At 40.7% G+C, this 12,715-nt stretch overlaps 1 protein-coding gene across 2 annotated transcripts in view; it reads right to left on the reverse strand.

Annotated features, from left to right (window-relative positions):
* CHN2 (chimerin 2) overlaps window positions 1-12,715 on the reverse strand; it is a 296,002-nt gene that overhangs the window by 137,639 nt on the left and 145,648 nt on the right. For both annotated transcript variants that reach the window (XM_072783629.1, XM_072783630.1), the window contains exon 2: window positions 9,435-9,473. In XM_072783629.1, the coding sequence (XP_072639730.1) occupies window positions 9,435-9,473 (39 nt within the window). The remainder of the gene's footprint in view (window positions 1-9,434; window positions 9,474-12,715) is intronic.

Raw genomic sequence — 12,715 nt, forward strand, 5'->3', positions numbered from 1 at the left:
CCACGATCATGTTATCCTCAATATTCAAAAGAAGGAAGAATTCATTTTAGATGGAATAAATCTATGAAAAGTTAAAATTCAATCATATAAAGTATTTCTAGAAAATGCAATAAGTAAGATAAGCAACATTTTCTGATTTATTCTTAGGTCTAAAAATAAAGAAGAAATTTTAACTGAAATGCAGATGGTCATGTGGAAACAGTGCTGGAAAGGATGGGATGTATTTTGTAATTATGGCTTCTCAATGCCTTTAGCTCAACATGGTTATTTTCTTACCTAATTAAGGGTAGACTGCCCAGCTTTTGCACAGAGAAGAAACTACCTAACCCTCTTGTACATGTTTTAATGTGGCCACATTCTAATGAGTTGCCCACACTAATGATAATGCCTGTGTCATGTAAGGACAACTGTACCCACATATGGCAGGTAGAGACAGAGCAGGCCTCTTGTCAAAGAAGAAACATGAAGAATTGGCCAAAGATAGAGAAATACTTGTCGACATTCCACTAACTATCCCAGTAGTGCCCATGCTCTCCTTAAATCATGAGAGAGGCTGCATGGAATCCTTTCTACCTCTCAAATCAGCCCCAGACACCTACTCATTGATTTTACATTGTGTTCCTATTAATGATTGTAATGGGACCCAAATAGGCCAACTCCTAAAATCAGAGTTTCCAGCCAAGGGCAACTGTAGAACCCACATCCAGAGAATCCTGCCCCTTCTTCTCTTCCCATTGCTAATGCCTCTTGAAGCCAACAGATAAATGTGGGGATAGCTGGACACCATTTTAATGCCTTCCTTGGAGGTGGTGACAAAGGAAGTATATGTGTTGTAAGATAGAAGCATTTTTTGCTAAGTGTGCCTTTGTAGTTCATATCAGCAAATATTTGAACATCTGCTATAGGCCAGATACCACAGTCAGCATTACGTGGAGGCTTTTATGATGAATGGAGAGAAGGGGAGAAGAGAAGGGAACCAGCATATTGAGTGACTGTTATATGCCAGGAACAATATTTTATTGAATCTACAGGAGAACTCAGAAAAAAGAATGTTGTATTATTATCATTTTTATTTTTTAGATGAGCAAACAAGTGCAAGAAAGTTAAACATTTGTCCTGGGGCATCCAGCTATCCTTTCGAGACTAGAGCCCTCTTTATTTTTCCATGCCTCCTGGGCCTTTGCACTTGCTTTCCCCTCCACCTGGATTGCTCTCTCCCAAGATATCTCTGTGGCTCCTTCTCTCCCTTCATTCAGGTCTTCCCTGATTTGGCTGACTTGGTATAAAATTACCTCCCTTTATCCTGCTCCCTTACACTGTTTTATGTTTCTTCACAACACTCATTACTGTTAACACATTTTGTTCGTTTATTTTGTGTACCATCTCCCTTGAGCAAAGTATAAGCTCTTTGAGGATAGGGATTTGGTCTGTCCACTGGTACCCCCAGCACCTAGAGCAGTGCTTGGCACATGGTAGATGCTTGATGCCATATCTGGTGAACAAATGGACCGTAACCAATGACTCATGGGTCACAATCCATGTCTCCAAGAGACTCTGATCCAATGAAAGAAACTTGTATAGAGAAACAAAATCAAAGTAGGCCAAAGGCTTTAATGAGGGGGTGAGGAGGAAGTAGTTCTTTTTACTCAGGTGGCCAGGGTGGCTTCCCAAGGGGGGAAGCACGGAGCTTTTCTTGAAAGATTAGAGGAGTTCTGAACATAGAGAAGAGAAAAGCAGTTATAGGTGAAGAAAGAGCCCCAGCAGGAAATAAATAGCATGTTTATTGATCAGTAAGAGTCCAGTGTGGCTGTTCTACCACGATGGAAAGATGGAGGAGGAGGTCACATAAAGCTAACTCTTAAAGGTCATGCCAAGGAGCATGGATGTTCTTCTGTCTGCAGCGGAAAGGCAGTGACATTTTTTGAGGGAGATGACATGATCTGGCCTGTTTCAGAATAATAATAATAATAATAAAAAGACTATTCAGAATAATAGAAACTGCCATTTTGTGGACACCTACTATGTGCCAGATACCTTATCTATATCTTCTCATTTAATCTTTCCAACAAACTTGCAAGGTAACTATTATTCTGCCCTTACTAAAGTAGTGGAGATGCTAAGCTTTGAAGAAGCTCACGCTCACACAGATAATATGATGAAATTGAGATTTAAAGCCTGATTTCCAGATTCCAAGGTCTGTAATTTTCAGCCTTGCCAGTGGTTCCCCATTGCAGGTGGTAGAGGGGTCCTATGTGGGACTGGGGCTGCTCACTAGCAACACTCACTCTGACAGTCTGGCAAAAAGCCCCCAAATTTGTTTTCTTTTTTTTTTAAAAGCTTGTTGGAGATTCTGATGCTCAGCCAGGAGTGGGGTCACTGCTCTTTGCTTCACTGAAGGAAGGATCAGAGGAGGAGCCTTGGAGGCAGGGAATCAAGAGACAACAGTATTTTAGTTGTACATCAAGGAGATCATGAAAATGTGTGTTAAGACAACACTGGTGTAAAGGCAGATAAGAAGGTGAGTTGAATGCAGAGGAGAATGGACAGGGCTGAATGACAGATTGACTGGAGGGAAGGACCTTGAAACAATGAGAACCTGTGATGCCATTAACAGTCACAGAGGATACAGGTTCTGGACAGGCTAAAGTCCATCGCTGCATCCTCTGAGATTTAATAAAAAGAAATGTTGTAGTTTGCCAGTCTCAAAACCAGGAACAGTCTGAGGCAGGGGCAACTTTGAGGGGGTCCCTGCAAACCTCTCAAAGCAGAGACATCAGGTTTCCTTCCTGGTCCCTGGGCAGCACACATCATCAATTGATTACCATTTCTCAGAGAGCAGGTCTCAGGAACCGATCTGTTCGGTGCCGCTCCAAGCAACAGAAGTTGGCAAATAGGCACAGAAGCCTGTTAACCATCTGGATTATGTGTCTCTATAAAGATAATGAGATGGCAACTGACTGCAATGGTAGCCATATAAAAAATGGGCCCTATATCCTATCCTAGCTTTGAGTGAGGGTCTCTGTCCCTCAATTTCAAGGTTAGCTATAACAAAACCACCATCCGTGAAAAAAAAACCTCTGAGGCACATTGAATACAAACTGGAACATGTCACATAATCTGAAAGTGTCCCTTCTTGAATTTTTGTTGTTGTTGTCGTTCAACAAACACATATCACAAGCAAAATGCAATGACATATGTCACTTCTTGGGTGGTTGTGTGGGCTAAGAGGTGATATGACGGAATCTGCTGCTGTAGCAATGTTCCAAACATGTTCCAGGCAACTCCTCAGCCCTGGGCACTCTACTGCACATGATTAATTCTTAGCGCTGAAATAAGCTGTTTGGCAGGGGGGGGCGTGGTCACTGGAGAACATGGAGGTGGGGAAGAGGAGTCCTTGCTCCCCCAGCAACCGGAAGCACATTGAGAAACCCAGAGCTCACTGAAAGAATGTTTTACTTTTTCTTCAATAAGAAAACAACTCACTCTCTTCTAACAATAACTACCCCACTTCCTGTGGATGCCAAGTGAAAGCCTGTGGCCTGGGTGAGGCTAAAGTCCAGGTCACACCTATCAGCTCATTAAAGACCCTTCAAGAATGGCCTCTAATAGCCACTTCTTTCTAAAGAAGGCATGCAGATCCAGGAGTCCAACCTAGCCTTTTGGTTGTGACACTGAGCCAGTTCCACCCTGATCATTGCCCATGTCTACCCAGTCTTCATGGGAAAAACCCATGGGTGTGAGTGAGAAATAGTAGGTGTTTGTCTTGTCTTAACCCCACCTCCAATCTCCTTGCTAACAGAATGCCCAGTCTTAATGGGACCAAGTCCTCTCATCTAATGGCACTGTGAAAAACCTGAGGATGAGGCTATGTAGCCTCATAATGCGGGGTCTCAGGTGTAAGTGTGCAGCAGAAAAACCTATGGGGTGTGATAAACTGCAGACTCCCCCCCCCCCACTCTTCTGATTCAGAAATTGGGGGGTGTAGGGCCGATGATTTGTTATTATAAATATTCCCCCCAGGAGATTCTGATTCAATTTATTTATTTATTTATTTATGATAGTCAGAGAGAGAGAGAGAGAGAGAGAGGCAGAGACACAGGCAGAGGGAGAAGCAGGCTCCATGCAAGGAGCCCGATGTGGGATTCGATCCCGGGTCTCCAGGATCGCGCCCTGGGCCAAAGGCAGGCGCTAAACTGCTGCGCCACCCAGGGATCCCGAGATTCTGATTCAGAGGCTCAGTGGAGCAGAGTTTTGAGGTTCTAAACTCCTCTTTAGGAAAATAGGCACAAGCTGTGACTGCTTGACCTACTGGCCAGGAGGGTCTCCTGGGAAAGCTGTTGGCACCAGCATCTGCTGTCTAATTGGCACTCAGCCTCCTAGAAAATAAAATTTTTCAGAGTATACCCAGGGTGGTTGACTTGTGAACGTTTCTGCTTAGGATGTACAGTTCATGCATTTCTGGCTTGAAGTTTAGAATGTGGCTTTATTTACTTATTTATTTATTTATTTTTAATTTTTTAATTTTTATTTTTTTACTTTTTTAATTAGAGTTCAATTTGCCAACATATCGCATAACACCCAGTGCTCATCCCGCCAAGTGCCCCCCTCAGTGCCCATCACCCAGTCACCCCAACCCTCCGCCCACCTCCCCTTCCACTACCCCTTGCTCATTTCCCAGAGTTAGGAGTCTCTCATTTTTTGTTACCCTCACTGATATTTTCACTCATTTTCTCTCATTTCCCTTTATTCCCTTTCACTAATTTTTATATTCCCCAAATGAATGGGACCATATAATGTTTGTCCTTTTCCGATTGACTTATTTCGCTCAGCATAATACCCTCCAGGTCCATCCACGTCAAAGCAAATGGTGGGTATTCGTCGTTTCTAATGGCTGAGGAATATTCCATTGTATACATAGACCACAGCTTCTTTAGTTTATATAATCCACTCATCTTTTGATGGACACCAAGGCTCCTTCCACAGTTCGGCTATTGTGGACATTGCTGCTGTAAACATTGGGGTGCAGGTGTCCTGCCATTTCACTGCATCTGTATCTTGGGGTAAATCTCCAGCAGTGCAATTGCTGGTCGTAGGGCAGAACTATTTTTAACTCTTTGAGGAACCTCCACACAGTTCTCCAGAGTGGCTGCACCAGTTCACATTCCCACCAACAGTGCAAGAGGGTTCCCTTTTCTCCGCATCCTCTCCAACATTTGTGGTTTCCTGCCTTGTTAATTTTCCCCATTCTCACTGGTGTGAGGTGGTATCTCATTGTGGTTTTGATTTGTATTTCCCTGATGGCCAGTGAAGCAGAGCATTTTCTCATGTGCTTGTTTATTTTTTTAAAGTGAACTTGAAGATAGCTTTTCTTTTAAAAAACTGAAACCAAAACATTCTTAGGGCCTTCATCAATGTTTTGAGATTTGGTCTTGAATATTAAGGACTAGCTGCAGATATATGATACTTTAGGACAAAATTGTTCTTATGGAGACAGCCCAGTAAGTGATAGCATTAGGTTTTAAGAAAGGGAAGGGAGCAGAGAATTCAGGAAGTTAAAGGACTCCATCTTATGACATCGTGGTTCTCTGAGTCAGGACCGGGGTTTATCCATCCCTTTGGTCTCACAACTCTAAGCACAGTGTTTGGCTTAAGGCAAAGACTTAATATGTATTTGCTGAATGAGTGATGAATGAACAATCTACTTTAAATAAAATAGTGAGAGAGCTGATTTTTAAGGTTCCTATTCCTAAAATTTCTAAGCCAGACATTTGTGGTTGCCTTCCCAACATCCATTTCCATCTTTCCCATTCCAACAGTACTCATAATTTTCCAGTTATGTGGATTACATATGGCTCATCCCTGATTAGTTCAGGGCAGCAGCATATTCCAATTCTTTGACCACAGCGTTGGAGTTAGGAATGGGTAACGCAAGTCAATCGAGACTGAGACTCAATTCTAAGACTTCGCTTAAAGTATCAGGAAAGTAAACTGTAGATACTTGCAACCAAGAGCATTGCAATTAGCATTAAAACTTAGAAACCACTTTTTAAAGTGGATTGTCATCAAGTAGACTAATTTTCTTTAGGAATAATGTCATAATTGGGACTAGCACCTCATGTTAAAAATCTGATATCACATAAGTGAAAGTTATGTCTAATAATAGGCAATAAAATCTAAGACATACCTAAACACTTCTATAACAATTAAAAATCATAATTTTTAGAACGAAGTCCTATAATATGGTAAAAATGTACTGCCTCTAGTAAATATATGAGAGATTTCATAGAACCAAATAATCACTAGAGTTAAAAAAAGTGTGTGTGATGGAAAAACGTGTATTCCATAAATGATACGCTAATGAGTTTGACATCAATATCTAAAATTAACTTTCAAAGGATGGTTTGTGAACATTTCAAAGAGAAAGGCTTGGTGATTCCTGAAGTTCAAAATGGGTTTAACAGCAGGTTATTTAAAATAAAGCAAATTTCACACTCCGAAATTTTTTGGATTTTCAGATCAGGAAAATGCTACAGTTTTAGTATATTTGAATTTGAAAAGTATCTCATGAAGCTCTGCAAGGCCCTAAGATTCCTCCTTCTGTTCATTCTTCAAGACCCATATACAGGGGCGTCTGTGGCTCAGTAGATAGGGTATATGACTCTTGATCTCAGGGTCATGAGTTTAAGCCCCATGTTAGGTGTGGAGCCTATTTGCAATTAAAAAAAAAAAAAGACCCACATGCAAATTTAACCTGTTTTATAGCCTTCTCTAATTCCAGGAAGTGGAGGAGTAGTATATTGTTACTAAAGCCATTTGCATTATAAGTTAATTGGTTTATATTTGCCTCCCCTACAAGACTGTAAACTGGAGAAAAGTATGGATCACAAGTTAGTCATTTTTGATTCCTAATATTTATGCTCTAACATGCAAGAGGTACTCCTGTTGTTTGCTGAAAGACCAAATGAATGGATGATAGTCTTGGGAATAATAGAGTAGCATGAGCTTGGGAATAATATGGTCACGTGAATTTATAAGTGGCCCAGCTCTCAAACTCAATTTATGGATCCAGGACAGCCAAAAGAGAGTTCTTTCTCAGTGATGCTCTGTATATACCTTTAGGCAAAGTGGTTTTGATGCCATGAATGGTACATCTGGCCACATACTCCTTTCAGTTTTGGAGTTCTGCATCACTAGAGGCCCTTAACTAGAGCCAGGATGACTATTAGTTGGATGTAATAAAAAGCAGTTTCATATATGCCATTAAGTTTGTATTAAATGGTCTCAACTATCCCTTCTGTCTAAAGTTTTGTGATTTCAGAGCAAATAATTTTTTTTAAAAAGCACAACTCGGTTAGACCCCTAGATCAAACTTAAAACCAATACACTAGGGTGAAATTGATATTGTAAACATGTAATTAGCAATGTGTTTTCTACCTTCCTTAGGACACAGTAGCACTTTTAAGAGATGTATTGGGTGGCCAAAGCTTCTTAGCAAAAGGCAAAATGAATTTGAGCCAATGCCATCTTTTCGCTTCAGCAGAGCTCTCTGCGGTGGCATTCACTCAACAAATATTTATTGGCTAGTTAATGTATGCAAGGCTGTGTGCAAAGCAGTGTGCAAAGCACAGTAAGTCATGGAACACCCAGTGCCTCTCACTACAGATATTTTGTTGATTTACTGTCAGAGCTCTTCACACTCCATTAGGAAACAAACAAACAAAAACATCCAATTACTAAGTCATTAGCACTGCCTTTTAAAATAGAAGATCAGAATGCAGAACATTAGATTGGAAGAGCCCTTAGAGACCCAGCACAACCCCTTTATTTCACAGATGGAAGAACAGACTCATGTAATAAGAATGAGGTGCCTCTATATATGCTGACATGGAAAGATAAAAGCAAGGTATTTGTGAAGTGAAACAAGCAAGTTGAAGGACACCAAGTACAGCATAACCCACTTTTTTTTCAAAAGGGAACAACAGCAAAATGCCTTAATATTAGGCATATATATTTTGAACACTTGGAAGGATATGCCTTCCAAAATTGACGGGGAAGTAGGAAGGAGACATGGAATATGGGGTAGAGGCTGGTTTGTCAATTATGACACATTTCACTCTCAGTTTTATGCATTTTGTAATGTTTTGTCTATTTTGCTTTTTTGTTTTGCTTTTGTAACAGATTTATACATGAACATATGTATATATGTGTCTCTGTTTGTGTGTATGCATATATTGATGTGTAAAATTTTAAGTGGAGGGGCACCTGGGTGGCTCAGTGGGTTATAGGTATGATTCTTGGTTCTGGCTCAGGTTGTGATCTCAGGGTCATGGGATCAAGCCCCATGGAGGGCTCTAAACTCAGTGAGGAGCTGGCTTGGGAATTCTCTATTTCTGCCCCTTGCCCTCCTCACATTGGCGCCCTGTCTCTCTTTCTTAAATAAATAAATCTTTTCTAAAAAGTTAAGTGGAAGGAAAAAAAAAAGTCCTGAAAACTTGTAGGCTGTGGGTCAGGTTTGCTTCTGGGTTCACTCTGCATGCTAGTCCCATGCACTCAGAGATGCAGACCATATGCCAAGTTACTGAACCTCCCTGAGCTGTGGTTTCCTTGTATGCGAAACAGGGGTAATCATGGCAGCAGTCGCTTAGGGCTGTGGTGAGAATTTGAGAGTTCAGGCACACAGCTGGCACAGCGGCTGGCACAGGGCAGGTCTCACGGGTGGTAGAAACAATGGTAACATCAATAATGATGGTAATAATTATTCTTATTATTGCTGTCCAGAATCAGAGCCTGAACAAGAACATGGGTCTCCTGGCTGTCAGCACAGTGGGTTTCCCATCTACCACACTCCTTCTCTCTCTTGTTGGAGAATGACTTAGGCAGATTATACAAAGGAAAGAGAAAATGAGCTTGATGTGATGACAACTGCCTGCCTTCCTGAAGGGAGTTGAATTGCTGACTGATGACCAGATATAATCTGTTTCTAAGGTGTCACCCTGAGTGACCAAATATTATTCTTTACTATCTGTTGCTATTTTCTGTGGTAAATGTCATATGATATTACAGCTATAGGATGATCAGCTAAGAATGTAATTCATGGAAGTCAGCACATTTGCCCTTGTTGACCAACTCTGGGAAAAAAAAAAAAAAAAAAAAAGGAAAGACCTAAATCAAAAGGCAGGGAGTTAGAATGAATATTTCTTTTTCCTAAGTATTCCTGAAGGGGGTCACAGGCAGCCTGCCCTTTGGGGTCCTGGCCAGGGGAGAGTGCTGTACAGCTCACTCTGACTAAAATCTCTCCTTAGTGGAAAAAGAAAGATTTGGGTTTTCAGTGCTGTGATGTGGGATTCCTTGTGTGCATTAAATCAACAGCAAGAATTGTTCAAAAGGCAGACCTACTGAAGACTTCTGGGGAGATTCTCATTTCAAATACTCACAGTATGATTTCCATATTGGAGGCTGGTATTCTTCAGCATCTAGAATAAAAAAAGAAAAAAAAATCAATCTGTCATCCTGAACGTCAAACTGTCAACATGTGTCTTCTTTGGAGGAACAACAGTCTGTCAGCAGTACTTGCATTCTGGTCCCAGGGGGCCCTCTCTGCTCATTTATGGGACAATTCCAGCCATGAGGAAGGAAATGCGCATGGCAACCCTGGTGGACTCAACACCACTCTCTTCAGATCACTTACCACGACAGAAATCAATTGCTTAACCATTTTCATAGAGCTCAGTAAATCAGAAAAGATTTTTAAAGCAATTAACTTGATTGTACCCTCCAGTAATCCTTTCAAACAGTATTTACTTAACTTGGCATAATAAACATATAATTTATCTCACAGTTTCCCATCAGACCTTTAGCCCATTTATTAAGACTTGAGGGCAAGACGTAAAGTGGCAAGTATGTAATATTAAATCTGGGAAGTTGTGCAACTCCTCCACCAACTGAACTCCTAAAATGACTGGGTCTGACAGCAGAGACACTGATGATTCAATTGAAATTGCATTATCTCCTTGAATTTACTCCAATGTGTGACTTAGGAAATTTCTAGAACACCTCTCAGCAATCAGAAGTGTCAGAGTGAAAGAGTTACAACAAAACGGAGAGGATAAAATTGTTATTCATCAATCTAGAAAACAGACAATGGGAGAAAATCTGCTTGTTCAGTCAATTCAACAATCCCCGTGCTGACAGCTGAATTTATAATTCTGACGGAATTATTAGAGCCGTCCTGAACATGTAGCTAAGGCCTTGGTAAAACATACTTAGCCTAAACAGCCAGAGGGGAGAATCCTTTCCCTCAAATCATAGAACACTGAGCTGAGGGGAGCCTTAAGAGTTCTCTAATTCAGCACCTTTATATGAGGGAACTGTTTTTTGTCACTCTGTACCCCCAAGGCATCAGACAGCCATCCTCCTACCACCTTTGTCCCTATGCTACTGTCACATACTACTTTCATGCCAAGGACTAGATCTTCTCTGACTTCATGCACCAAGATAGTTTGAGAATTTTTCCCCTCCTGAGAAACAAATATGCTATTTATAGAAAAACTAATGCAAGAGTGGTGAACTTCCCCAAATCCTACTTAATTACAGTTGTGTAGCTTAAATTAAATTCTTTCACAATTAATGTCTTGCTCTCTGGGGCTCACCCAATCACAGAGGCAACTAAATGCCTCCAAATGCAGTTTCATTCAAATAAATCCATATTGTTAGGTCTGTATAGAACTTACCTATGGATAATCAGCCACATAAGTGCACACTCAAATACAGTGCATTAATAATGGTTTATGCTGTTATTCAAACTTAGTTTGCCCATAAAAGTGAAATGCTTAATAGTTTCATCAAAGTAGAACAGTATCTTGTAATAGTGAGTTTTTACCCCAAACCGGCCACTAATTTCACCCTATATATGACAGAAACCAACTTTAATGAAGTAACCTGAGTATTTGTTTATAAAAACCATTCAAGTGAAATAAATCAAGTTGCCAAGTTTACAAAAAAATAAAAACATCTACACAAGGTCACCTCACCAGAAAAGTCAGGTCTTGTATGTTAAAATGTTTTTTGTTTGTTTGTTTTGTGTATGTTAAAATGTTGATGGCACTTTCAAAAATAGTTTTCTTTCTTTTTTTAGGTGAGTTTATTTTTGTTTATTTAAATTCATTTTAATTAACAAATACTGTACTATTGGTTTCAGAGGTATAATTCAGTGATTCATCAGTTGCTCATTACTTGAAGTGCCCTCCTAATGTCCATCACCCAGTTATCCCATCCCCCCCACACTTCCCCTCCAACATTTTCAAAGATAAAGATCAATACACACAAACACACACACACACACACACCCCAGATTGTATAGAAATGTAAATCCCTGAGATGCCATCTACACAAAGCTATAATGTCTTATGATTTGGGATGAGATTTGTTCTGTGAGGAAGCATAATCCCCAGACCAAGATGTGGTCAAGAATGTTTAGTACCTAGAGTGCAATTCTCTGCATGTTGAGGGAAGGTCCCCAAAGAGAAGCAGGAGTCTTCCTAATGTAGGTTTTAAATATAGCTCACATGCTCCACATAGATCTTCTAAGGTCTTATCTTTTTAAAAAGCTTTATTTATTTACTTGAGAGAGAGAGAGGGAGGGAGGGGCAGTGGGAGAGGGAGAGAGAACCTTAAGCAGACTCCCCACTGAGCATGGAGCCTGATGACGCAGAGCCTGACATCATGACCTGAGTGGAAATCAAGAGTTGGATGCTTAACTGACTGAGCCACCGACGTGCCCCAAAGGTCTTCTTAACCAAAGTCAGAAGTTTAGATTAAAGGATCTCTCCCTGTCCATTAGAGTCTTGCTGTTTTGTGAAAAACCTAGCATTTTGTTTCATCTGAAACACTGGCTCTGAACTTTATAACTTTCATTTAGGCTGCCCTGAATGCTACAGAACAATTTATTCCTTTCTAATTGCTCCTTGTTAGCAATATTACATAGAGGTGAAGAAGGCCACCTATAGAGACTTAGAGATCATGGGGCTTCCCTGCTTAAAACTCTGCAATGTCCTCCTTCCGCATTTGGCATAAGATATACAAACCTTACTGTGGTCTACAAGATCCTCGGTCATCTGGTCCCTGGCTGGCTCTTTGCCTCTTTTGCAGACATTTTGCCCTTTTACACTTACCCAGAAATGCTAACTTTCTCTATTTCTAGAGCAAGTCAAGCTCTTCCAAGTCCCCAGCCATTGCTCTTGTGGACCTTCCACATAAAATGCTCTCTAATACATCTTTGCATGGCTGACTTATTCCATTATGTAGGGCTCAGCTCACATGTCACTTCCCAGGGGCCTTCCCCAGCGATCTTGTGTAAAGTAGCCTTCCCCCACCTCTGGTCACTCTCCTTCATAGCATTTATTGCTGTCTGAAATTATTTATTGATTTGTTGGCCTGTTATTACTGGGCTCATCCCACTATTAGCCAAACTCCATGTAAACAGGAATTTTGCCTCATTCACTCTTGGCATCTGCAGCCCCAAGACAGGTGCCTGGCATGTAACAGACATTCAAATAGCATGTGTTAAGTAAGAAAACTCTCAAGGTTGAAATTTTACCTCTGCAATAACTGGCTGAATAACTTGAAGCAGGTTACTTAACTTCTTTAAGAGCCTCCCAATGCGCATCTTTGTAAAACAGAAGAAATAAAAGTGCCTACCTCCTAACCTATCTCTTAG

This window comes from Canis lupus, chromosome 18, assembly GCF_048164855.1.
Source record: "Canis lupus baileyi chromosome 18, mCanLup2.hap1, whole genome shotgun sequence".
Classification (NCBI taxonomy): Eukaryota; Metazoa; Chordata; class Mammalia; order Carnivora; family Canidae; genus Canis; species Canis lupus.